This window comes from Marmota marmota, unplaced genomic scaffold (assembly GCF_001458135.2).
Source record: "Marmota marmota marmota unplaced genomic scaffold, marMar, whole genome shotgun sequence".
NCBI classification, from domain to species: Eukaryota; Metazoa; Chordata; class Mammalia; order Rodentia; family Sciuridae; genus Marmota; species Marmota marmota.
Genome location: NW_025999895.1, coordinates 4,932,877 through 4,960,812, shown reverse-complemented (window position 1 = coordinate 4,960,812; position 27,936 = coordinate 4,932,877). Strand labels below are relative to the sequence as shown.

The 27,936-nt window shown below is 45.0% G+C and overlaps 1 protein-coding gene across 2 annotated transcripts; it reads right to left on the bottom strand.

Moving 5' to 3' along the window:
* Positions 1-289: 289 nt before the first annotated feature.
* Prpsap1 (phosphoribosyl pyrophosphate synthetase associated protein 1) lies at positions 290-27,770 on the bottom strand. 2 transcript variants are annotated; one of them, XM_015504144.2, is made up of 10 exons: positions 27,440-27,770; positions 23,270-23,322; positions 20,900-20,966; positions 13,798-13,970; positions 12,249-12,364; positions 11,746-11,801; positions 10,790-10,935; positions 2,657-2,727; positions 1,755-1,901; positions 290-1,011 (listed from the first exon to the last, which is right to left on the bottom strand). In XM_015504144.2, exons 1-10 carry the CDS (start codon positions 27,607-27,609, stop codon positions 853-855), a joined length of 1,158 nt encoding a protein of 385 aa, XP_015359630.1. In that variant the 5' UTR covers positions 27,610-27,770; the 3' UTR covers positions 290-852. The 2 variants fall into 2 exon arrangements, with proteins under 2 accessions (XP_015359630.1, XP_015359631.1); XM_015504145.2 differs by lacking the exons at positions 23,270-23,322; positions 27,440-27,770 and adding an exon at positions 22,794-22,818.
* Between the last annotated feature and the right edge of the window lie 166 nt (positions 27,771-27,936).

The following is a 27,936-nucleotide window of genomic DNA, read 5'->3' as shown; positions in this document are numbered from 1 at the left end:
GCAGTTTAGAAGGCAGGGCAGCAGGGCCATGGCAGTCCTAAGAACACAATCTATGGGGCATCATCTATCACAAAGGAAAGACAGTTCATTGTATTTCTCGTTTAGATTTTAACAAGGATTCAACTTCAAGGCTTAGGAAGGAGATGGAATCTGTAGAGGGAGATACCTCTAGGCTCTGGACCCTCAACACCCCTCATTTTGTATCCACTGTCATCTGAACAGTCGGGACAGAAGTGAGTCACCACCCAGGCAGGAAACAGGGAGCTCTGCAGAGCAGGGACAAGACCAGTGAGACAATAAATTCTTTTATTTGCAACTTAGCAACGCAGATACCCAGGGGCAGGCTGCTCCTCTCAAACCTAACATCTGGAGAGGAGCAGTGACACAGTGCTCCACTGTTCAGGGGCAGCAGGCATAGCAGATTCTGAAAAAAAGATAGGATTCTCTAAAAAAGGCTTCTGCAAACTTGACTATGGAGAGAGAAGATGCCAGGGACTCAGCTTCCGACCAAGGTCAAAGTCACACTGCGCCCCAAAGCTGAGACAACTGAAGGAACACTACAGAGCTAAGACTTCATCCGCCTTGAACTCCTCTTCAGTATCAAGGAGACTCCTCAGAGAGCGGCTGTCATCCACTTACGGAATAGGGCTGACACTGCACGATTAAGGCAGTGTTATGTTATCTACTAGTTCCGTCTCCACTACATAAGGCCCCTTTTCCACAGATCTTGGAGAGACTAGCTAACTCCACACCACGTCCTGTCCTCCCTGCAAGGACACACTGTGTTCACAGCTGCCGGCACTGCTTGGTATGTTTTCCTTGGGAGTTCCAGGGCCAGGGCCACCATGAAAGCTAGTCATCCACTGTGATGTTTCGGAAAAGGTAGGCCATGGACTCTCCATTGTGGATTCTCCGAATTGCTTCAGAAAGAATCAAACTGATATCCACAGTCTTTATCTTGGGACACTGCAGCTTCTGGACCTCATGAGGGACAGTGTTTGTCACCACCACCTAGTCATACAGCAGCAGAAAATAAAGTTACCAAATGTGTGTGCTCTAAAATGGTTAGAAAAGTATCTAGCATTCAGTACCCACAGGCCAAGTTCTAAGCTACAAAACTTCATTCTACTGAGCATGTTTTTAACTTTTTTTTAGTTGTAGATGGACACGATACCATTATTTTATTTATCCATTTTATGTGGTGCTGAGGATCAAACCCAGTGCCTCACATGTGCGAGGCAAACACTCTGCCGCTGAGCCAATCCCAGCCCCCTCAGTACAGTTTTTACAAACTAAAGTTAACCAAGTTTCCACAAGGAAAGCTTACATGGCTCAGAAAATAAGACTCAGGCCCTGGGAATGTCACAGTCTCTATACAGGGAGCCCCAGCATTGTGCAAAACTTTCCTATTATCAGGGACAAATTCAAGTCTCAAATGCCATTTCAGTGTCAAATTCATATTAAAAAAATGAAACAAACATTTATGCAAATAGGCATATATTCTTAAATATGTTTCTACCCCAACAAGGCTGCTAGTCAGCAAAAAAGTACTGTTTCATAGGTACTCTAGAGGGATGAAGCAACTTAACACTGACTGGCTCATCTTTTTATTCACAGAAACTACAGCAGCAGATCTTGACTCAAGCTAGTTTCATGGTGCCAGGGAGGGACCCAGGGCCTCGTGCATGTCAGGCTAGAGCTCTACCACCGAGTCCTACTCCAACCCTGTCCTAGTCCTTCAGAAATAGACATACCTCGTCAATGGAGGACTCCTCAATCAGGCGGGGGGCATCTGCAGACAGGATGCCGTGTGTGGCCATGACATAGATCTTGTAAGCGCCCCTCTCTTTCAGGATCTCTGCAGCAGCAACAAAGCTTTCCACATCATCAATAATGTCATCCTGCGAGAACAGTGTTAGTATAAGGAAGTGGCCTCTGCTCCCATCTATGGACACACAGCTCCCTGCTCTTTTCTGCAGTTGGTTCTGGAGGGTTTCCAAGTCTGGGCCTGAGTCAGAGATGGCAAGAGGAACACTTCAGCAGCACCTCGCACGACTGGCAGAAAGTGGTGAAATCTTCCAGTCAAGTATGTGTGACAGGAGAGCTCAAGCTGAGGACTGCCAAGGCTCCTTCTCTGTTTTCAAATTCCTGATTCATCCCACAGAGCCAGTGTCCCACTTTTTTTTCTTCCAGGAAAAAGTGACACATCAGGAAAATAGAATAAAGTGAGCTACCGTAATGACAGGTGAACCTCTTGCCAGCAAAGAAACTTGGAGCTAAGAGCCAACATGTCAGAATGCAGCGTGCAGGGGAACTGGGGCTCTCTTCTCACCAGTGACAAGGGAACAGCGCATCGCCAGTTCATCACATGGCCTCAAAGTATAAGGAGGATGAGGCGGCTGCCCCGGGGAACTGGGCCCCCGAGGTGAGGCTGCAGTGCTGAGCAGGAGGAACCATGCTCCTTTACACCTAAGGGTCATGTTCTAATCCCTGTTCTACTACCGCTGCTACTTCTCCTAAAGGAGTTGGGTGAGAAAGGATGGACAGACCCACTGAATCCAGCACTGCGCTGGAAGTACGACCCAGAAGAGGACACCTCCTGGCTGAGTGCCAGCAGTGTCACCCATGCACCAAGGACGGCCACACGTCACCGTACCACTATAATAGCGATGCGTCCTCCAACATCCCCAACTACGGTGATTGGCGGCTTCTCTTTGGCCATCATCACTAGCAAAACAAAACAGATCACAAGACTTGTTAGTTATGTGTTGCTAGATAACTAAGCAATCCCAACCTCATCCCTGGGAGTGGGGCAAAAACCAGAGCACAGATGATGATGACAACCACCCATGCAGACTCCCCCCATCACAAGCCTGGAATCTCAGAAACAGTTGAGAACAGCGATGACCCACAGAAGTAGAAGGCAAGCCTGCAATGTAGCTTAAAAACTCCTAGTAGCCTCATCAAAAGTAAAAACAGGTGAAACTAATAAATTTATTTTACTCAGTATATCCAAAATGTTATCATTTCAACACATAATCAATATAAAACCCAGTTCTCAGTTGAGACTAGCCTGGTCTCAAGAGCTCACAGCCTGTGACTGTGGCCACATAGGGCATAGCACAGTGGAGAGTTGGAGAGCAGAGGAGTGAGATGTCACGCGCAGAGAAGCAGCATCACTGAGAAGAATCCAGTGCTCACAGTAAGTGCCACCCTGTGGGACACCCAGGGAAAGGCCTCCAGGTGGAAAGGCGGCTTAACCGCCTTTGATTTCTGTGTCACCTTGTTTTGATCATTTAGCCTTATCAAGTTACTGGCACCACTCACACAATGACTTTCCTGAAAATCAGGAACCTCAAGACAGTCATTACAAGCCCATCTTATCCGACTACAGAACCTGCATCTGGAAGAGGCCATGAGTGTACAAAAGGCAACCGCAGGACAGAGAAACAAAAATGGAATCACCTTCAAGAGGAAGTGAGGGAACTGAAGGGGGGTGCGGAAAGTCACAGAAGAACAACTGAGTATTCTGCTCTTTAGGGAGGCTTTCTATTGTTCTGAAATATTTATTAAAGTAGTAGTGGAGGAGAGGAAAGAACCCAATTCAGGGTGATTACACAGTTTAGTGATTAACAATCAATTCCAGCTGATCCTTACCCACAGGCACAGCTTAAGGCAAAAGGCTGAGCTGAAACTGAGCACTGTTTTACTAACAAATTTTAATAGTTATTTCAGAATAAAACTGAGCTATGCCAAATCACTGAGGCCAGAAACTGTTAGCCAGGATACAACATCTTCAAAGGCTTCCAACGTTTTTACAATAAGAGTAGGAAACTGCATTCCGCTTTTAAAATCAGCATTTTCCAAATAAAACAATGGCTTCATTTATAGGAGTCCTTAGTTACAAAAGGATGGAGCCCTTCCTCCAAGGCACAGCTCATCCACACCACTTCCCTCCTGCCTGGAGGAGCAAGACTGGGGTTTAACAGTGATCCCTTCACCTTCTAAATACAGCCCTCATCGCTGGAAGGCTTATTTATTTATTTTAAAGAGGGAGAGAGAAATTTTTTTCAATATTTATTTTTTAGTTTTCGGTGGACACAACATCTTTATTTTTATGTGGTGCTGAGGATTGAACCCAGCGCCCCGTGCATGCCCCACGCATGCCAGGCGAGCGCGCTACCGCTTGAGCCACAACCCCAGCCCAAGACTTATTTTTTTAAAGAATGATTTTCCTCTCTTCTCCCCTTTTCCTCCTCCCTAAAAAGATCAGGGAGACAGTGTTATCTTTTCTTCCCCTAGTTAATTGCCCTTTAGCACACCCACTACAGGAAGGAGATGCCTGCTGAGGATCTAGGAAGTGAATATCTCCCAAATCAACAAGTGAATCCCAACAAGCAAACAGAGTGCCCTGGGACCCCTTACTAGAGCACACCTGGAATTGGAATGTAACCCTTGAAGAGTTCCTTTAAAAACCTCTGTCCCTCAGTATGGGGGAGAGTCACAGCCTTTGGGATAGGAGGCCCCTGTGTTTCTCCTTTGCTAACAAAGCAATAAGCCTTCTTTTTCCTTTTTCTCAAAACCACGTCCTCATTATTAAATTGGCATTGGAGACAGGGACTGAGCTTTAGGCTACAAATTCTGGCACCCCAGATGGGACCAGAGAGCAACCTCTACTCCAACTTTCTTGGACCAGCCTAGCACTCCAAGCAACTGCACTTCCATGCTGAGGATATAAGGCAACTTTTTGAGAGCTGATTAGAAGAGACCAGCAGGTGTGCCTCCAGTCAAACCCGGGAAGCTATTCCTGTAAATAAAGGGAGGGACTGAGGGACTCCCAGCAGCTGCTCCCCTTGGGGAACTCTGGCCTTCCTTCCCTGCACTGTCAGGGTTGCTCCATTTTGGTCTACTTTGAGAAAAAGGAAATTGAACGCAGTGAAGTGGTGACACCTTGGCCATTTGGTAAGTTCCTCCAGTATACACACTGAGACCCTTAATTCTACACTTCTGGTTCCCTTTTGTGGGAGCATCTGGTCCCTTCATGGGGACATCCGTGATACCACTGGTGTAGGAGTCATGTTAAGCGAGAGTTGGGAACTTGGTGGGGGAGATTTTGCCCCTATCTGGTCTGTTTTAAAGGTTTCCCATCTGTCAGCCATGGTTCGGGGATCCTCTATTTGTCCAACATTATGTTTTTTGGTTGTATTTGTTTCTGGCCCTTTAAGACATAGGCAATAGTGTGTTGATCCTATAGATTGTTTCTTGGGAACGATCTTGGCTGAATGAGCCACCTATAGATGCACACGTGTCTAGGAAAAAGATGATGTTTTACTGTAATAATCTGGTCTTTGAATGGTTTTCTGAATTATTGTACAATCTTGCAGTTGGGAGTTGCTTTACATAATAAGAAGCCTTAGCAGGCAAAAACTAAGTTGGATGCAAAAAGATGCTGCCTCTAACATGTGAGCATAGCAGGACACTAAAGGAGGATTGAGGGCCAGTGCTGACAATCTGGGCACCTCTTCTCAGCCTGGCCCCAGGCAACTGCAAAATATCCTGCTGTGGGTCAGGGACACCAGTCCTGGGATAAAAGAAAAACAAAAAACTCAGGAAAAACTTTCCCTAGAAAATACAACAACAAGTTGGGGCTATAGCTCAGTGGCAGAGTGTCCACCTCACATGTGTGAGGCACTGGGTTCAATCCCCAGCACCACATAAAAATAAATAAAGATATTGTGTCCATCTATAACTAAAAAAAAATATTTAAAAAAATAAATAACAACCACCACCACAACCCAGGAATAGCAAGCAATAAAAGGTAACTTCATCTCATTTTTTATTATCCAAACGCCTAATTTTTTTCTTCTTTTTTTGTACTTGGGACTGAATCCAGGGATTCTTAACCACTGAGCCACATCCCCAGTCCTTTTTATTCTGAGACAGGGTCTCGCTAAGTTGCTAAGGCTCGCCTTGAACTTTTGATCTTCCTGCCAGGCATGCACCACTGTGCCTGGCTCAAACTCCTAGTTTCTACCACTGTGGCAAAGCACCAGCCATCTCTAGCAGAGGCACTGACATATAACTTACAATCTTTCCAAACTTGTTCCCTGTCCATCCTCAGGGAGGCAGAAAGTCTATTTTGTAAAATGGAAGAGCTTCAAGGTCCCACTCCTTCATTCACAACTTAACTTTTAATAAATCACTTTGCTGAAACAGGGCTTCTTGACCTTGGCACTGTAGACATTCTGGGCTAAAGACTTGGGGTAGGGGGATGCAGCAGTGCCCTACCTCCCCTGCTGTGACAGACGGAATCTGCTTCTAATATTGCAAAACATCCTCTGGGGACAAAATTGACCCTGGCTGAGAGTTACTGCTCTAATGAACAAGTTTGAGAAACATAATTAAAACATCTCCCTAAGAGCTGCAGACCCCAAGTGCAAGTGTTTGCTTTCCTCTGGCTTTGGCATAACATTCCAGTATCTTAATAAGTGAACCACTGAGGCATAAAGTACATTGAATTTGGAAGGCACAATTACACGTACAAGAAATAATGTTTTAAGCAGGGTGCAATGGCACATGCCTATAATATCAGCTACTTGGGAGGCTGAGGCAGGCAGATTACAAGTTTGAGGTAGGCTTCAGCAACTTAGCAAAAACTTGTCTCAAAATAAGATTTAGAAAGGGCTGGAGACATAGTTTGGTGGTGGAGAGTTTGCCTAGCATGTGCAAGGCCCTGGATTCAATCCCTAGCACAAATAAATAAATCGGTTTTTCAGAATTCTCTTGGCAAGGACTATGTGAGTGGGGAATCACAGGAGATAGCCCTGCAGCAACTGTGCGAGTTACAGGGAAAGCATGCCAGCGCCCCCTGAAGGGAGGCACTCTTCTAAAACGTTTCCACAGTTCATGAAGAGGACCAGGAAGGGAACATGCCGGCAACAGCAAACCTAACAAAGCAACATTCTTAGAACAGGGGTCCAACGGATGCTCACCATGTAACACACCCTGGCAATACAGTGACATCCATCCAAACATCTCAAACCCAGCTGTTTTGCTTCTTGGTGCTACCCTGAATGATTCTCAATCACTCATGATGGACCTAAGACCAGGTGAGTCACGGGCCGCAGTGCCTGGCAACTGAACTTGTATACACAGAACCCAAGGCCGCTTCTAAACACCTTCTCCACCAAAGCAACTGGAGATCCCTGGAGAAGTGGCTGATTCCAGGGCTAAGAAGGTACAAGAACATGGAGTGGGCTAGCATGGTGGTGCACACAGATAATCCCAGTGGCTCGGGAGGCTGAGGCAAAAGATCATGAATTCAGAGCCAACCTCAGCAAAAAACCAGGTGTTTGGGCTGGGGTTGTGGCTCAGAGGTAGAGTGCTCACCTACCATGCAGGAGGCACCGGGTTTGATCCTCAGCACCACATAAATATAAAATAAAGATATTGTGTCCATCTATAACTACAAAATAAATATTAAAAAAAAAAACACGAAGGCTGGGGATGTGGCTCAAGTGGTAGCGCGCTCGCCTGGCATGCGTGCGGCCCGGGTTCGATCCTCAGCACCACATACAAAACAAAGATGTTGTATCCGCCGATAACTAAAAAATAAATATTAAAATTCTCTCTCTCTCCTCTCACTCTCTCTTTAAAAAAACAAACAAACAAACAAAAAAAAAGAGGTTTTAAGCAACTCAGTCTCTAAATAAAATACAAAATAGGGCTGGGAATGTGGCTCAGTGGTAGAATGGCCCTTAGTTCAATCCCTGATACCAAAAAAAAGAACATGGAGCATTCAGTTATACCAGGAAATAAAGTATCGAAAAACAATGAATGTGTTAAAAGGAGGAGCTTGAAGAGTTCGCCTTGGTCAAGTCCAAGATACTCTGAGCATGGAGAGAAATTACAGTATAACCCACTGAATTAAAGAGGATTCTATGAGCCCACACATTCCAAATAAATGAATGAACAGGGAAGAAAGGAAAGCCCACACTAGGATGCCAGCAGATAAACGTGGAAGGAACAATGAACTTGGAACAGGACCACTGGTCCTGTGGGCCCAGCTACACAGAAGACTGCAGAGAGAGGATCTCCTGAGCCAGAAGATGGAGACCAGCCTGGGCAACAGACACTATCTCAAAAAATAAATACTTAAAAATTTGAAAAGACTACTTGTCAATAATCACAGTATAATGGATTCAGGTGAGAATCTTCACTGGATGCTAAGTTTGAGGATAAACGGGAAACAGGATGTTTACAAGATCTTAGCCTATGACACCACTAACTACAAAGAGAAGAAAGAGCAGCCATCCAGGGGAAAACCTGGCTTAATCAAATGACCAAAATCAACTCTCTACCAATGGATCATCACGTGCTTCCTGACATTCCTGCCAAAACCACACAACTTGAATCTCGGCATGAGCACACAAATGGCCCAATTAAGGGGCAGCCTACAAAATAACTGGCCTGTGCTGTTCAAAAGCATCAAGATCACAAGGGACAAAGAACGGAGGAGCCATTCCAGATTGAGGCTAAAGAGAAATGACAACTGAACACCATGTGCAACCCTGGATTAGGTCCTGGCCCCCCAAAAGTTCTTTTTTTCCCTGTTTTTGTTTAAAAGGACATTGTTGAAACCTGAATAAAGCCTGTGGATTAGACAATAGCACTGTAACAGTGTTCATTTCCTGAGTTGAGAATTATACTGTGGTTATGAAACGGAGCCTTTAGTATTTAGGAAATATATACTGAAGTCTTTAGCAATAAAGGAACATTACATCCGCAACTCATTCTTAAATGGCACAAAAATATGTGTAGAAATGTGAAGTGTGGGACTCTGAGAGCACGGTGAACATCTGAATTCTTTACCTTTCTTCCATGTCCGAAATAAAAAGCTAAAAACAAGAGGCTCGGGTTGTGGCTCAGCGGTGGAGCACTCGCCTCAAATGTGTGAGGCCCTGGATTCGATCCTTGGCACCACATAAAAATAAATAAAATAAAGGTATTGTGTCCAACTACAACTAAAAACAAATAGCTAAAAACAAGCAAATGTGGCCCATGGAGCCAGCTGCCTCATCCCACAGCTGGTCCTGGCCATGTGACTGCTTCCTGGTCTGCAGAAGGATGAAGACAAGTCCCTGCAGGGATAGCTGTGGAGCTTAGCACAGCTCTTGGTCTGCAGCAGGGGTCCAACAGATGCTCACAGTAACTGGAGGCTTGTTTTTCAAAGACTTAAAAAAATCTACATGCCTTTCAACGTATTATGAGACCACCAGAATTATGAGATATCCATACTATGGAACACTATGGAACTGCAAGAGACTGAGATGCCTTCCACTGTACATGCTGACAGGGAAAGAGAAACTGAATGAGAGAAGCAAGAGGCAAAATGAGGTGTACAACACACTATTATTTGTGTAGAAATGAGAGAAAAAGAAATATGTATTTGCTAATAAATGCAAAAAGTCTCTGCCCTGACACAGAAAACCAAGGTACTAGATATCCAAGGAGCTAGGAGAAGAGAACTTGTGGGTGGGGAATACTTCACACTGTGAAGAATTTTATACTTTTTGAATTTTGTAACACGTGAATGTATTATCTATTCAAAAATTTTAATTATGAAATCCTCAAAAAAATAACATACTGATATCAAATATTAAAGTTAAACAAAGTATATTACTCTTATGTGAAAACCTTCCAAGTTTAAAACGAAGCAATGTCAAAGTTAGCAGGAGTAAAGGTTAGAATGCTCCACTGAGATAGGAGCCTGCCTCTAACAAACCATCTGAGGCCCCGCCCCATAGCGCCTCCATCCCACCAACCACTGCGTGCTTCTGAGGCGTGGCAAATAGATCTAGAAAGAAACTACCTGCTTCCTCTGAAAACTCTAAATGTATCCACACACACACACACACACACACACACACATATAACATATGCATGCACTCAGTGCCAAAGTCCATGGAAGTAAACAGCTTCTACACTGTTAGATGAGTAAGAGAAATTACTTGGCATCAGGTCAGAGAACTACATTCTAACATAAGTGCTCAGAGTTACCCGGTGGCTAATACCCGGTATCTGACTAATGGCTATTATCACCCATTTTACTGAACATAAAGTTTCAGATGTGACACCATTACACACAACTCTGTTTTCTAAAGCTAAAATTATTTAACGCTGAATGCTACCCAGATCAGCTTAATTGTCCTTACACAGTCTGCAAATGTGTATAACACATGCAACCTCCTACAAAAGGGGAAATCGTGGCACTGCTATTCAATAATATAAAATACGTAATAAATATATGATAACAGTTATTATTTTGTGGTACCGTGCCTGAATCCAGGGGTGCTCTACCCCTGAGCTGCATCCCCAGGCCTTTTTATTTTTTTATTTTTTTTGTGGGGGTACTGGGGATTGAACCCAAAAGTGCTGAGCTATATAGCTCCAGTCCTTTTTTTTTTGTGGTGCTGGGGACTGAACCCAGGGCCTTGTGCATGAAAGGCAAGCACTCTACCAACTGAGCTATATCCCCAATGACCCCCCCTCCCCTTTTAAATATTCTATTTTGAGACATGGTCTTGCTAAGTTGCCTAGGCTGGCCTTGAACTTATGATCCTCCTGGGTCACTGGGATTACAGGTAAGCACCACCACACCTGGCCCATTCAATTATTTTAAAATAGCAAGAGACCATGCACAGCAGACACAGGGGTTAACACCTAGCCATTCATATTAGCCATTAGAAATTTCTCCAATTTATAAATAAAAGTATAGAGCTAATCTTACATGGCAACTCCAGGCCCGGATGTACCGTAGCATTTTTGACCATTGGGGGAGAATGACGGCCATCATCCATGTCCAGCTCTGTGCACTGGGCTTCTCCATGGATCACAGCTAAGCCCAGACGCAGTCTCTCAGCATATGACTGGGCCCTAAGAGAAGACAAAGGGAAAAGAGCACCAAGGGGAAGAAGCATCACTCTACCACTCCACTTTCAGGAACAAAGGAATTATACACAGCAGGCCAGGTACAAATGCTTTCAGGGCACAGGAACTGGGTTCTGGGCCAGTAGCTGAGTATAGATAATACTGGTTCTATCCTTAGTCCAATTTTTTTTTTTTTTTAATATACTCTTTTTAAAATACCTTTATTTGTCTTATTTTCATGTGGTGCCTGGGATTGAACACAGTGCCTCACGCACGCTAGGCAAACTTTCTACCACTGAGCTACAACCCCAGCCCCCAATATTTTTTATGATGTATTTTTCTTCTTGGCTTATTTTCTTTGTTTCGTCCAATATTCTAATAGTCATTTTCAGGAGAATGAACTCTCTTTAAAATGGTGTCTTAAAAACCACTGCCTGAAAAACCCCACAGTCCCACTCTTCTCCTTCTGAGAACTTAGAGAACTCCATCTTAGAGAAAAACCCAGGAACTCAGAGGCACTTTCCTTTGTGGCCTGGAGGCCAAGGCCAGGGGAGCTTGAGCCGGGGAGCTTGCTGGCCATGGGAGCTGTGGGTTCCAAAACAGCTAATTCTGATCTCAGAGCACCCAAAAGGAATTCTCACCTTTTTCTTTTTGGAGACAAGGTCTTGCTGTGCTGCCCAGGCTGGCCTTAAACTCCTAAACTCAAGGGGTCCTCCCGTCTCAGCCTCCCAAGTGCTAGGACTACAGGTGCATGTCATTGTGCCCAACTCTCAAGAGTTTGTTTGTTTGTTTTAAATAAATATAGGATTCATTTACCTTTTTGCAGCATCAGGAGACTTAGCTACAATGACGGCATTTCTGTAATTTGGTATCTAGATTTGGAGGAAAAATAGAAAATACTGAAATGTCATCAAAAAACCCCTAGATGTTGGATAACACTTCTTCCTCTCATCAATGACCCAAACTAGCAACCAAATATGCCAGAATTTCATTTACACATTTAAATTTTTCATTGTTTATCAATTAACTTCATTGCAAAGGTACTGCTAGATCAAGAAGGTAAACAATATTTTAAAAAACCTTCATTCTAGAAAGTGTAAGTGATTGCTAAAGGTACTTAATAGGAAATTCGCTATAATGTCTTTCAAAAATATGGTCCTGCACCACTAAATGCTGAATCTGAGGCTATCCGGCTGCCACGGGCAGTAAGTCTGAGAAGGGAGCATCACATGTGCCTTTCAATCATGAAATCTGGTGCCAGAGAAAAACTAAATAGGATCTCTTTGAGGACAAAGGGGTGTTTGCTGGTGGCTCCTCACTTCTTCCTGGATATACTGAAGCAGGAAAGGTGAGGCTCTAAGGTTGTCCACGGGAAAGCTGAAAAAGCCTTGTATTTCCTTTTGGTGAAGATCCATAGTGATAATGTGAGTTAAACCTGAAATTTTAAAACAAAAAATTACAAAGTTCTCCCCTACAAGTTAATGGCCTCAGTGGGCAGATCAACTCCTGTTTCCCACCAGGAGGCTGAAGGCAGGAGACACTGTGAGCCAGTGCTGCAGTTACAGACTTGCTGTAAGACCTAAGGAGCTGAGGAGCTGTCCAACCTAATGCCAAAGAGCCTGCACCCCACCATAGGACACAGCTAGGCTGACAAGTGTGCTCCTTCCACTCTGACCACTAGCTTGGTCCTGACCAGTGAGGGGAAACCGGGTGGAAGCAAAAATACGAACATGAATTAATAAATATCCAGGTAATAACAGATGCAAGAAACAGACAGGCCTTTATTAAAGGACTGTGGCCTCAGCAGAAAGGAACAAGAAAGCAATGCAAAGGAATGCACACAGGAAGAAAAGAAATTCATACATCCCAAGGATAAAATGCTAAAGGATGAGATAATTTCTATATGTGATAAAATAACGGCTTAAGAAGTATTTTATATGAAAACATACTCAGAATAATCAGCAGTGCTGAACAGAAAAGGATACATGTAAAGACACTGAGAATGGTCAAAGGTCAATGCAAAACCTCCAGAGTGAAGAATATATATATATATATATATATATATACACACACACACACACACACACACACACACACATATATTTGAATAGTACTGGAAATGGAACCCTCATACAAGGGTCTCATACAAGCTAGGTAATCCTCCAACCATGCCCCCACTTTTTTTTCCCCCTCTGAGTTGGGTTTTACTAAGTTGCCCAGACTGGCCTTGAAGTTGAAATCCTCCTGCCTCAGCCTCCCAAGGAGCTGGGATTACAGGTATGTGCCACCACAACCAGCAAGGAACCAGTATTTTAAATAAATGTCAGACAAATAAAAATTCAATAAGTTTAATATTTTATTACATTTGATTATAGGTCAGAAAGTATGCCACTACTACATAAGAAAAATAAAAGCAATAGAAATGGGGTGCTGTACACAAAGGCAACTGGAGATGAGAGGAGGGAAAGAGTATATAAACTAAAGAAGTAATAAAAGAAAAATAGTGTCTTAATTCTGTGAACATAAAAGGAACATGGCTAACTAAGGCAAATACACACATCTAGACCCAAAGTTCAAAAGACTGTACAAGAATGCCAAGCCAGCCAGTTTTCACTTGAAAATAGAAGTGACAGAACCATAAAGCCCAGCCCAAGGTCAGAGAAAGCAGGAGCGAGCAGATCCCAAAGGCAACAGAGAGGAAGGTGGGAGCTGCCTTGCCTCACAGATCCCCAGCCCACCCAAGCAACAGGAGCAACAGAGTAACCAGCAAACACCGCATAAAGAAGCAGGCCCAGACTAGATGCCCGAGGCAGGCTGCAGCCCAACAGCAGAGCCCGAGACCCTCCACCAGTGTCCCTGTGCGCTCACCTGCTTTGGCCAGCATGGATGCCAGCAGCTTGCACACGATGGACCCCCTCTTCCGCATCTTGCTCTGTTTGCTGTAGGGGAAGTAGGGGATGACGCCGATGATGTTCCTGGCACAGGCCGTCTTCAAGGCATAAGCCATGATCAGCAACTCCATCACAGCTGTGTTCACATCTCTGGAACGGTTAAAATGCGTATTAAACCCTAGGAAGGATCTCAACTTCAGTGACATAACTTGGGCTGCCAAGATGTTGCCAAAGGGATCTTGTCACCACCCGGCTTGTGACAGCACCCACAAATGCAGGGAAAAGCAAGGCAACTGTTCTTTGTACAAGGTGGAATCAGCCCTGGGTCCTCTTGTGGTTACTTGAACCCACAGCACAGTTAACCCACTCTCCTTTACCTGGATCTTCCATGTGGTGACAGCCCTTGCAGTGGTACTGGAGGCAGCTGCTGGTGGCCAAGGATACCTGAAACTTGCTGGCACTCTCCCAGAGATTCAGACCAATGAATGTCAAGAGAAACCTGTCCTGCTATTTAGCTGTGGTTAACAGAAAGGATTTTGATCTCTTTTTGTTTGATTTGGTACCAGGGCTTGAACCCAGGGTGTTTAACCACTGAGCTACATCCCTGGCACTTTTTATTTTGAGACAGGGTATCCTCTAAATTGCTGAAGTGGGCCTCAAGCTTTCGATCCTCCAGCCTCAGCCTCCAGATTTGCTGGGATGATATGTATATGCCACCATGCTCAGCTTGATCTCTTTTCTTTCAGGGCTTGAGGGAACAGGGAAGTCTTGGTGCCTCTCAAAAACCTCCTGTCAGCCAGTCCCTTCTTTCCCTGAGATATACAGATTCCTGCAAAGACTACAGGAGGAAATATAGCCCCGAAAGACACTGGAAGGGAAGTCCCACCAGTGATGAATGTGGGCTGCTGCCTTTTGCCAAGGCTGATCAAGCCATGGTGGGCTTGGCCTTTCTGAGCACGAGAACCCCGTGGTCTGCCGGGATGACGTCCCACATCCACCTGTGCGTCAGAATCCCTCCAGGGACTCTCCACGCTTCCTCAGAACCCCTGTCTGGGGTGAGGACTATTGCCCTCTTCCAGTAGCCAATTCCCAGGCCGGTAGGAGAGGGTTCTTGAGGTACCAGGCCTTGAATCCACATTCTGCCATTCACCCAAGAGGGACCTGGCCAATGATGGCTGAGTAGGTGGCTGGATGAAATACTGGTGACCCCACATCTCCTCCATAGGCTGCTGTGACCCTAGAAACAATCAGAGCACTTCCTGACCCTCTACTGTGCGACACTGTGTGGTCCCCAAAAAATCTCCCCTGGTGTAGCCTCTTGGGCTAATCCAGAGCAAAGATAGAGCTGAAGTTAGTTTAGAAAATTCTGGAAGAATGGTAGGCTTTTAGTTGGCTTTGGTATGGCATTAATAATACACAACTGTATGACAGATGAGTCTGCAGAACCATCCCAAGGAGGCCCAGGGAGTGAGACATTACTGTATGAGACAGCTTCTGAGGAGTCTTCATTTCAGGGTGACTTTACTTCCCTTAATGGCCAATTCCCCACACACAGGTTTCATTTTCCAGTTTTCCCTCTTCCTAATGACCTATGCCAAGGAATTCAACATCCTTCTGCCCAAGGCTAAGAAGAGTTTCCAGGCCTCCACCCCCACCCCTTGCTGGGCAGGAAGGTGACAAAGGAGCCTTTGTCACACTGGTCTGACCCATTCGCTGAGAGATACTGGACAAATTGGACACAGGCGATGGTAAGTGTTAGCTGGATGAAGAGAAACTGGCTGGCAGACTGCGCTGTTTATCTGTACCTAAGAATGTCCAAGTATATCCTGGCTAGTTCGGGTAGTCTTTGCATCTAAGTAGGATAATCTTGACTGCTTTGTCAAGGGGCTTCCTCCCCTTGGGCAGTCACACCCTGTTCTGAACTCAGCCCCACTGCTCTAACATTTGAGGGCTGGGGTGCAGCTCAGTCGGCAGAGCCCTTGCCCAGCACACATGGGGCTCTGCATTTGAACCCCAGCACCCCAAAAAAACAAACAAAACAAGGCGAGGTGAGCAGTGGACACAGCAACACTGACCATACTGCTCAGCACTGCAGCAGAGACACTGTTGCAGTGACAGCAGCCTGGAGAGGCGTGGGGCTTACCCCACCCCCAACTACTAATCATCTCAGCAAATACGTTGCAAATGGTTTTCGGTTTTTTTTAGTTGTAGTTGGACACAATACCTTTATTTCACTTGTTTATTTTTTAATTTGGTGCTGAGGATCAAACCCTGGGTCTCAAATGTGTGAGGCGAGCGCTCTACTGCTGAGCCACAATCCCAGCCCCTGCAAATGGTATTTTAATGAGCTGTCTTACTTTGCATCAACAGGCAGAAACCTGTACATAAACATGAAACTTGTCTCTCAAAAAATGCCTTTAAGTTTTACATTTATTTTACTTAGTTCCATGGTTCAGTGGATTTGAAATTTTGGTGATTAGCAGCACACAGTTCAATCACCAGCATACTCACTTCATTCAGAATGGCCTTCTGCCCTTTCCAAAAATTTAACAAGGAACAACCGAAAGCTTGCTATTATTGGACTAGTCATAAGAAACACACTGCATGTCCTGAAAGCGGTTTCAGGAGTTCAAAAGCTATTCTGAGCAACACTAGCACTAAGAAAAGGGTTCACACAGTGCTCTCAGGATGAGCATTTTGCAGGAACTAAACTAATCTGAATGTCTAAGCTTTTGTTTAGAATCAGTTTTTTTTTTTTTTTTTGTACTGGGGATTAAATTCAGGGGCACTTAACCACTGAGTCACATCCCCAGCCTTTTTTTATTTTGGCACAGGGTCTCACTAAGTTGCCCAGGCTAGCCTTGAACTTTCTTTTTCTTTTCTTTCTTTCTTTTTTTTTTTTTAAATACTTTTTAGTGTCAATGGACCTTTATTTCATTTATTTATATGCGGTGCTGAGATTTGAACCCAGTGACCTACACGAGCTAGGCAAGCGCTCTACCACTTAGCCACCACCCTAGCCCCTGGCCTTGAACTTTGGTCCCCCTACCTCAGCCTCCTCAATTGCTGGCACTGCAGGCGTGGCTACTGTGCATGGCTCTCTGTACTTTAACTTTGTTCCATTCTCAGGCAATAAAAATACTGGTTTATTGTGGCAAACCTAGTAACCTTCACCCTCTTGGACCTTTCTCCAAGTTTTTCCTCATTTCTTCCATCCTGCCACCCTAGGACACTGCCAGGTAAGCCAGAGTTTGCTCTGATGCCACACTGAGCCACTGGGAAGAGAACTGTGGCTTCTGGAACCTCAGAGAGTTTGTGCGCTATTGCACCTGGGGGACTTAGGCCATCCTCAGGGAGACTGGCCTCAGAGGCATACAGCCACACTCCTACTCCTTTCTCAAGGGGAAGGGTCTTCCATGTGTTGAGTTGTGTGTAAAATCCTCACAGCTGTTCTACAAAGTTCATCTGTGAACACTTTGGTCCAAGTTTCTAACACTTTAGATACAAGCAGAAAAAAACTGCAGAAATGTTTCCCCATTATTCATTAACCAATTTGCTTTTCCATGCTTCTCTGCTCCTTCCCCGGAAGAAACCTGCTCATCAATGATCCTTCACTTGCAAAGTATGGCCTACACACTGCCCCAGGATCCTCTGGACTGCAGGCGCTAAATATTTATACTGAGCACTCATGACCACCATGATACTGAGACCAAGGATTATATAAAATGCAACCTTTTACCACAGAGGACGCCACAATGTAATGTTCCTACACTAACTGCAGCATTCTGGCTGACTAGCTTAGGACAACTTGGACACCAGGAAGGGATCACAAAGGATGCTGCTGTTAATGGTGAATGCTTTCTTGCCAGGATAGTAAACTGTGAATCTGCACTTAAACGACATGGTAAGGACAGTCTGAGGAATATCAAAGTACCAACTGGGGAAGGAAGGATCTTGCTGAGATCCAAGAACAGTACAAAAGGATCACAATTATCATGTGAAAATGCAGAAAAGACAGAGATGCAAAAAATTATGCAAAGTATTCATTAATTCACTCCACAAGAATTTAGGGACTCTATATGCTAGTGACATAGGTCAAACCCATTCATTTCAAGGCAGAGAATGACAGGTGTACAAGGTTGTAGTGACACCTGCACACCCGCTGTCGTGTTCTGCTGGACTCAAGAGTGGGTCAGCAAAGTCTGTTGTCTAGTGGGACCAGCAGTTTGTAATGGAGTTAGAACAACCGATCTTCTCAGATGACACCCAAAAGGAAGGTCCTATTCTGCCTGCCACCTGTGTGCTGCCCATCCCTTACCAGCCACTTCCATTTCCAGATTTACATGGTCCACAAAAACCTGTACCTCTCAGCACGTCCACAGCTAGCTACCCACAGCGAGGCATCTGGGAAAGACACACAGTAAGAGGCTTCCTCAAACAGGGATTCTGTGGGATCGAAACTGAGCAGTCAGGCTGTATGAAGCACTGGGTTTGATTCTCAGCACCATATAAAAAAAAATGAATAAAAGTAAAGGTCCATCAACACTGAAATAAACAAAAACACTGAGCGGTCACAAGAGAAAGAATACAAGGCAGGAAGTGACTCTGAGACTGGAAGCATGCAACAGGACTGCCCAGTGTTTCCAAATTCAAGGCACTGTGTCTGGTGCTAGGAAGGAGGACAAGCAAAAGCAATGTGTCTATCATCCATTTCCCTGGGTTTCTAGGCAGGCCCCCTGGTCTTCCTCATTCCCAAGACACATGTCAAAATCAACTAAACAAAAAAGAACCAGTCACCACGAGAGGAACATATCTATCAATACCACAGATACTACAAATATCTATCAGTGCAGCCATATCTCCCCAGACACAAATGCATGAACCTTCCAAATAGCAATGCCACTTCTTGGAATCTTCCTATAGCTGGAAACAGGCAATGTGCTCACACACTGCTGAGTCAGCACAGGCGCAAGCTGGCCATGACTGCTCGCTAGAACATGGGGCATCCACGCAATGCCATGCAACAGGACGACAGGAAGACATGGCTTTACCCCACCTCCCACCACAGATGTCTGACCTCAATCTCATCATCCCAACAGCAAAATGTCAAAATCTTCAATAAAAAGTCTTAAAAAATGTCAAAGTTTTGAAGGCCAAAGGAAGAGTGAGGATGAGCAGATCCAATTAAACACCAGCTGAGGTTCTGAACTAGATCTTTCTGCTCCAAACATCACTGCAACAGTGGGCAGAACTAACATGGCCCGAGGATTAGACAGGAGTCACTTGTTTAATATTCTGATGGCCGTGTTGTGATTACAGAAGGAAAAGTCCTTGTTTATAGGAATTACACACTGAACTTCTGGGCTGGGAAGCCATCAGGTGCCAGCCTACTCTCAGAGGGCCACATCAAGGCTGGGTAGAGCTCAGAGGGAGAGCACTTGCCCAGCATATGCGAAGCCCTGGGTTCCATCACTAGCACCACATTAAAAAACAGAGATGGTAGTACAAGCAAGTTTCCTATAAGTTTGATTGCTTCAAACTAAGAATTTTTAAAAGATAAGATAGCTCTTTTATACTGATATGCCTAGTTCTTTGTTTGTTTGGTACTGGACATAGAACCCAGGGACACTACTACTGATCCATATCCCTAACCCTTTCGCCTGTCCTTTTTTTTTTTTTTGTACTGGAACTGAACCCAGGGTCACATAACCACTGAGACATAGCCCCAGACCTTTTTTAGAGACAGGTCTCACTGAGTTACTTGGGCCCTCACTAAGTTGCTGAGGCTAGCTTTAAACTCTTGATCCTCCTGCCTCAGCCTCCCAAGCTGCTGGGATTACAGGCATGCACCACCATAATCACCTGTCTGTATTTTTAGTAATTAACATTGTTATTGTTATGATCAGAAAGAAAGCATTAAAAATCAAATATTTGGGCTGGAGTTATGGCTCAGCGGTAGCGCACTTGCCTGATACGCATGAAGCACTGGGTTCGAGTCTTAGCACCACATATAAATAAATAAAATAAATAAAAAGGTCAATCAACAAATATTTTTAAAAATATATCAAATATTTATTACCTGCCAGTAACACTGTATAGAAGATTTGGTTATATTTGAGTGTATATAACTCCATGACCCTGCTGTTCTTGATCTCCTGCAGACCCAGCCCTCTCAATCCCCTCAATGGTGGCAAAAACAGCTGTCAGGTAGCATTTAAGGATTAAACGTGAAACACACAAAATGCCTGGACACCACGGGCACTCAGTGCCAGTCTTCTTTTTGGGAGGTGGGGGTAGGAAAGACTGATAGGCCCATGCAGGGTGTACAGGGCTCTACCACTGAGCTCCATCCTCAGCCCTTTTCACATTGAGACAGGGCCTAAGTTACTCCCACAGCCTCAGCCTTCTGAGTACGTGAAGTCCAAGCATGTACTACTACACCCAGCTTCAGTACCATCCTTAATGCTAACAAAGCCTTAGGAATGCAAAGGGGATCAAGAATCCCATTGTACAGGCAATGAAAAGAGAAAGAATCCCAGATGTATGACCACAGGCCACAGGCCCCTGGGTCAGCCCTCCCGTGTTATGGGAAGGAGTGATGATGCCGTCTGTAATAGAGATGGCCAGAAGAGGCAAACAGTGCACAATAAAATGGTGTGCAGGGCTGGGAGGTGGCCCAGCCATCGAGAGCTTGCATCGCATCCACGAGGCCCTGGGTTCAATCCCTAGAAGACCAAAGAGTAAAAAAAAAAAAAGAAAGGCCATCTGTGAACCAGGAGCAGTTACAAAGCAGGTTCAACAACAAGCTCTTCTGCAGAGCGGAGCTGGCAAACAATGGCCTGGATTTAGTGCACCCAGAAACAAGAGATCTTGTCCTTGAGGTGTTCAACGCTTGGGAAGAGGTCAAGTACACTGGTACAGTATAGTGCAACAGTGTAGGAATTCTAGGGGACCAGAAATGTGTTCTGGGAAGCATTTAACATGCTGACAAATTTATAGTTTAGGAAAACCTTGACTTGCTCACATGGGAAAAAATGGTTTTTAGAGGAAAAAAATAATTCATCAAATAGTGCTCTTACCTGGGTATTGTCTGTATAATGAAAATGTCTTGGCCACGAACAGATTCTTTTATTTCAACTCTTGTTTCTGAAAAATAGAAATGTTCTCAAGTTTTAACAGCAGCACTTCACAATGCAATGATTAGCAGCTGGCACTTAAAGGGAGCAAAGAAGACTCCAAATCAACACTTTAACTGCTAAAACAAAGTCAATTCCTGAAGGACTCCAGAATGACAAACATACACATCAGGACAGTCAAGCTGGTGGGGCATGGGGACGCTCCTGGGAGGCTGAGGCAGGAGGATGACCAGTTAGAGGCCTGCCTTGAAAACTTAAGACCCCATCTAAAAATAGCATTTATGAAAAGGGCTGGTGGGGAAGCAGAGATCAGTGGCAGAGTTCTTGTCTAGCAAAGTGTGAGAGCCTATGTTCAATCTCTAATGCTGTGCAAAAAAAGAAAGAAAAAAGTAAAGTCAAGCTAGGGAAAAAATAAGCCAAAAGTAGAAGATAAAACTAACCAGCTGGGCATGTTGGCACACACCTGTAATCCCAGCAGCCTGGGAGGCTGAGGCAGGAGGATCACAAGTTCAAAGCCAGCCTCAGCAATGGTGAGGTGCTAAGCAATTCAGTGAGACCTTGTCTGTAAATGAAATATAAAACAGGGCTGGAAATGTGGCTCAGTGGTGGAGTACCCCTGAGTTCAATCCCCAGTACCAAAAAAACCCAAAAAAAACCAAAAAACAGATTCAATAGATTCACATGAAGTCTCTGTCAAAAAAATAAAAAAGAAAACCAATAAACAAAATAAAATGGAAACACCCCCAAAACTATCACTGAAATAAAGATACTTGTACATAAGATGCTTAGGAGGTTCTAGGGTTTTCCTTACTCATCTTCTCCTCCCCAAGTGCTTCATCTCATGAGACCCCAAATGTAACACTATGATTTAAGCTGGAGACTGCTAGAGTACCAGGCCTACCCACATTCAGCTTCAGATTTTAAATCTCTGAATTCCCTGGCAGTAGATAAAGTCCTAAAATCACGCAGTACACCATACCTATGCCTATAATCCCTGCAGCTCAGGAGGATCACAAGTTCAAAGTCAGACTCAGCAATTCAGCAAGATCCTGACTCAAAAATAAGAACCAAAAAGGCTAGGGAGGCTGCGGTTGTGGCTCAGTGGGAAAGCACTGGGTGAGGCACTGGATTCAATCCTTAGCACCACATAAAAAATAAAGACATTGTGTCCATCTACAACTAAAAATGTTTTTTAAAGGGGGGTGGCGCTTAAGAATGTGGCTTGGTGATTAAGTACCCCCGGGTTCAATATCTGCTACCAAAAATAAATAAATAAATAGAGTCACCAAGTAAAAAGTTGCTAAGTGTAGAAGCCGGGTGAAAGGTGCCAGGTGGTAAATTAAAACACAAGTGAGGGCTGGGCTGGGGCTCAGCGGCAGAGCACTTGCCTAGCTTGTGTGAGGAACTGGGTTCAATCCTCAGTGCCACATAAAAGTAAACAAATAAAGGCATTCTGGTCATCTACAACCATGAAAAAACAAACAAACAAACAAACAAAAATCCACAAGTGAGCGCGTTGGTGGTATAGTGGTGAGCATAGCTGCCTTCCAAAAATCCACAAGTGACTTATCCACGTCTGGGAACATGTGCCTTCCACACAACAACCCACTGAACTCCATTCCATGTTCCTTCTGCAGTGCTTGGCCAGCTTAGACCCCATTGTCACTGTCCTGGTAACTCCTCCTCAAGCTACTTAAGTCAGTTATAGTTACATCTTAGAAAAAGAAAGGGAAGCAGAGAGTCATGTACCTAGTCTTTCAATTTTGTAGAAACAATCTCAAATTATTGTATACTAATTTGCCTTTGCAATTAATAGGAGCAGTATAGTCTGACACACCTGGCCCCACGGGGACGTTTCTGATCCAGCACTGAGAGAACACTGGCCACCACAAAACGCCTTCAAGCGCTGTCAATTTTGTACAGTTCTCTGCACACTGGTGGGAAACAAAAATGGGTCACCAGCCCACGGTGAGAGTCTAGAAGACTTGTAAGTCATTATACCTAGCACCCAATGGCTCTTGACGTCATCTGATGACAAATGAGACAAACGTAGAAAGTATTTATCAACTACAACCTGATGTACAAGAAAAAACATTCTATATGTCTCCTTGTTTTATTCTAAAACAACAGATGAATATTTACATCATCATGGAAAAAAAGGAAAGGAGACACTGTGGAAGAGAAGGAGAAGTCAGATCTCAAGGGAAGCACAGAAGGACAGTATGTATACCTCTGACATTGCCGTGTTCTACTCTCTAAAAACACGCCAGCTGATTCAACAGCTCAGGGAATCTTTAGGAAACACCAACTTACCTCCGTTAGTCTCCTGATATACAACAGACTTCCCCAACTCAGCACCAAGACGCCTATAGCACAGATAAAACAAGACAAAAAGGCAATTAAGAATTCTCTTCCTAGGCAAATCCAGTTCATGTGTCTGTTTTAACAGAAAGTAACTAGAGGGCACTAGACGGAAGCCCAAGCTAAAACCCCACCCCTGCTCCCTAAGCAGAGTGCCATTTTGTAACAGTTTTATTGGAGAAAGCCCACAACCCACATTTAACATCAGGGTCACTGTGTTTGTGGTACTAGGAACTGATTCCAGGAGGCTCTGCCACTGAGCTACATCCCCAGCTCCTTTTACTTTTTTAGATTTTGAGACAGAATCTAAGTTGCTCAGGCTGGCATCAAACTTGCAATCCTCCTGCTGGGTTGTAGCTCAGTGGGAGAGCACTGGGTGAGGCACTGGATTCAATCCTCAGCACATAAAAAATAAATAAAGACATTGTGTCCATCTACAACTAAAAATATTTTTTAAAGTGGGGGTGGGGCTTAAAAATGTGGCTTGGTGATTAAGTACCCCCGGGTTCAATATCTGCTACCAAAAATAAATAAATAAATAGAGCCCAAGTAGCTGGGATTACAGGCATGCACAACTGTGTTAGGTTTGGTTTTCTGATTTTGTTTGCAGTACTGGGAACTGAACCCAGGGTGGACTACCACTGAACTATCTATCTCCCTAGTCTGTTTTATATTTTATGATAGGGTCTCACTAAGTTGCCTAGGCTGGCCTAGGACTTTTTCTGCATCAGCCTCCCAGATGGCTGGGATTACATGCCCAAACCACCATGCCCAGTGATTCATTGTTTTTTGAACAATAGTTGTCTTGGAAAATCATTCCCAAATACATGGTTACCAGCAATGACTTCAAAAACACAGTCACACATAAATGTCTCAATTGTCAAAAGCATTATATATAGATGGAGTCCGGCATGACAATGCACACCTGTAATCCCAAGAACTCAGGAGGCTGAGGCAGGAGGATCACAAACTTGAAGCCAGTCCCAGCAACTAAATCAGTCCCTATCTCAAAATTAAAGAAAAGAGCAGGGGATGTAGCTCAATGGTAGGGCACTTGCCTAGAACAACAAGGCCCTGGTTCAATCCCCAGCACCACACACACAAAAAAAGGTTTGTAGGGCTGGGCTGGGCTGGGGCTCAGTAGCAGAGTGCTTGCCTAGCATGTGTAAGACACTGGGTTTGATTCTCAGCACTACATGTAAACAAATAAAGATCCGTTGACAACCAATAAAATATTTAAAAAAAAAAAAAAAAGGCATGTAGATGAAAAGGAACTTTAGTGCCATTAACCAGATATAGTATGAATCTTGCCTGGATATGTTATATGTCACAAGGGTAGAATCTATTTAAAACCACTCCAGCCAGGTTCATGCATACAACAGAACCTCACCAGCCTCTAGGATGAAGCTCTAATATGTGTGAAAGTACAAATGAAACTTGAAAAAAATCCAAGTAAAATAAGCTGGACACAAAAGGATAGATATTGTATGATCCCATTCAATAGGCAGTACCTAGAACAGGCAGATTCACAGACAGAAAGCAGAATAGAGGTTACCAGGGGTGGGCTGGGGATATAGCTCAGTTGGTAGAGTGCTTGCCTTGCATGTACTAAGATCCTGGGTTCTAATCCCTGGCACCACAAAAAAGAGAGCTTACCAGGGGCTGTGGGAGGGGAGAATGGGAGTAAGTATTTCGTGAGCACATAAAGAGTCTGTGTTTGGGCTGGGGATGTGGCTCAAGCGGTAGAGCGCTTGCCTGGCATAAGTGCAGCCCGAGTTCAATCCTCAGCACCACATACAAACAAAGATGTTGTGTCTGCCAAAAACTGAAAAAAAAAAAAAAAAAATTAAAAAAAAAAATTCTCTCTCTCTCTTTTAAAAAAAAAATAAATAAAAAAAGTCTATGTTTGGATGACAAAGTTCTGGAAATGGATGGTAGTGATAGTTGCTCAAACATTGTGAATACTTAGTGTCACTGAACTGTATAATTAAAAACTGTTAAAAAGGTAATTTATGTATAGTTTACCCAAAAAAAAAAAAAAAAAAAATACTCCAGCCCCCTCCCCCCCAAATTATAATAGTGGAATACATGTAAAAAGACTTCTAGTAGAAGCTGGATGCAGGGCACCTGGGGAGTAAGTACAACACACCTCTAACATATATTCTGGGAATGTGAGGCACCCAACTCTTCGGCTGTTTAAAGTGCATTAACCAAAAATCTGAAATTCCTTGGCTGGGCACAGTGGCACACACCTGCAATTCCAGCTACTTGGGAGGCTGAGGCAGGAGGACAACAAATTTTCCAGCCTGGCAACTTAGTGAAATCCTGTCTCAAAAAATAAAAAGAGCTGGGGCCATAGTTCATGGTAGAGTACACCAGGCTTCAATCCAGGGCGGGCGGGTGGGGGAGTGGGGTCAAAGATCCTTGGTTGAATTCAGAGCTGAAAAGAATCAGGAAATAAAATATGATAACCTCAAAGGTCAGTCATCTTCAAACCCTGTTTAGTGGGCAAAACTCTTTCTTCAAATAAAATGTTTTGGAGAGGATGGGGGTGTAACCCAGTGATAGAGAGCTTGTTCAGCATGTGGAAGGCTCTGGGTTTGACCCAGACCAAAAAAAATATAAGTATATACACACACAATGTTACTAGAAACAAATATATAGAGCAAATGAGTATTTACAAATATTTGTTATTTACAGTGACTTCAAACCTTTCTAGAACATGGCAGAGAAGAATCTAACATTAAAAACAAACAAAAACCACTGTCTTTAAATGTGCCCTTCTCTCTTAGCTTCTCAGGCAAGGTCATGTGTGGTAAATCTGACCCAATGTAAACAAACACAACCTTCAGGTTTAAAGTTAGTGTTTTAGTTGGCCTCAATAAGACAAATAATAGGGGCTTAGAAACAGAAGATAGCAGACTGCAAAACAACTGTTTTTTTTTTTTTTTTAAGAGTGGGAGAGAGAGAGAGAGAGAGAGAATTTTTTTAATATCTATTTTTTAATTCTCGGCGGACACAACATCTTTGTTTGTATGTGGTGCTGAGGATCGAACCCGGGCCGCACGCATGCCAGGCGAGCGCGCTACCGCTTGAGCCACATCCCCAGCCCCAAAAACAACTGTTTTTTAACACTCTTCCAATCTCTAAACTCCAACTGAAAAACAGCTGAAAAAAGTGTTAAGTTTTGTTTTCCTCTACAATTCCATCTAGAATTTTACAACATTATGAATGCAACTGTCCCCAGCCCTGAGAATTCACCCAGGAAACCTAACGTAAACTGTTTAAAATGTGAAAATGACTGGGCCTGGGATTGTGGCTCTGAGATAGAGCGCTCGCCTAGCACATGAGAGGCTCTGGGTTCGGATCCTCAGCACCACTAAAAGTAAATAAAGGTGTTTAAAAAATGTGAAAATGACTAAATATTGCAAGACAAACTATTCGTTTTATGTTTATATTCCTAACAAGTTTGTTCGGAAAGGGTTCTTCCTGTAAGGTTCTTCCCATTAGAAGTCTGGGCTTAGAAAACAGGTTATTATCAGAGGGCCACTAGGAGCCCCTGCTCTGCTATGTATCTGATGATCTTCATTATCATCGTCAAGCTCACAAAAGCCCTGTCCAATAGACAGAATCATCCCTTGACAAATGAAGTTCAGGAAAACCAAGTCTTTGGCTCCGGGTCACAGAGTTGGTAAGTGGCAAGAAGCCAGGGAAGGTATTCAGAGCTGTCAGATCCAAAAGCCACTTGAGGCCACAGGCTCAGAAGGGCGAAGGCTTGACTTGAATGCTCCAACCTCAAGCCGCCTTAGAGAGCACGGTTAGGCCTATCTCTGCTCCGCCCAGGCCCGGCCAACGCGCTCCCAGAGCTGCCCCTTCCCCCTGCCCTCCGCACACCCTCGGTGTGTGGCCCGACACAACCCCCACCCCGTCCCGCTTGGAGCCCGGGGACAGCGGCGATCAGCTCCAGGGGGCAGCTCCGGCCGCGGAGCGGGCCGCGCCCTGACGCGCCGCGCCCCCGGGCTCAGCAACGCCCCCGGCGCCCGGGATGGGGAGGCGGCCCGCTCTCCAGGGCCGGGCTGCGGGGCTGCCGAGGGGCAGGCAGCCGGCCCGCCGCGCGCTTACTCGGTGATGCGCTTGGCCAGCTCGGTGCAGGCGGCCGTGGAGTTGGCCGAGAAGACGCGGTAGCCGGTGCGGGCGGCGTTCATGGCCGGCGAAGCGGCGGGGCGGGCTCCCGGGGCGCGGAAGGCCGAGCACGCGGACAGTGGGGGCAGCAGCAGCAGCTTCTTGGGCATCGTCCGGCCCGAGGCGCGGTGGCAGCCGCCCACGCGGGGCAGAACCCGAAGCGGTTGTGACTGCCGCGGCGGCGAGTCGGCCTAGGGCTGCGGAACGCGCCGCGGAGCGCGCGGGAGGGGCGAAATCCCGCCCTCGGGCCGTGCTCCGCGGCCGCTCCCGTCGAACCCAGCGCGCCGCCCCTCCCAGCCGGACGCCCGGCCACGCCCCCTGAAGAGCAAGCCCCGGAAGCCCGCGGGGCGCCGGCTAGAGCGCCCCCACCGCCGCCATATCTGGTGAGGGCAGGGCGGCGGCGACGCTTTGGAGCCTGTTCTGCCGACCGACGCATC

Coding starts and splice junctions, on each gene's coding strand:
- Prpsap1 (XM_015504144.2), bottom strand. CDS start 27,609: ATGCCCAAGAAGCTGCTGCTGCTGCCCCCACTGTCCGCGTGCTCGGCC. Junction 13,971..20,899: donor ATTATACAGACAATACCCAG/GTAAGAGCACTA, acceptor TAACCGTTCCAG/AGATGTGAACACAGCTGTGA. Junction 2,728..10,789: donor TCCGGGCCTGGAGTTGCCAT/GTAAGATTAGCT, acceptor TTGTTTTGCTAG/TGATGATGGCCAAAGAGAAG.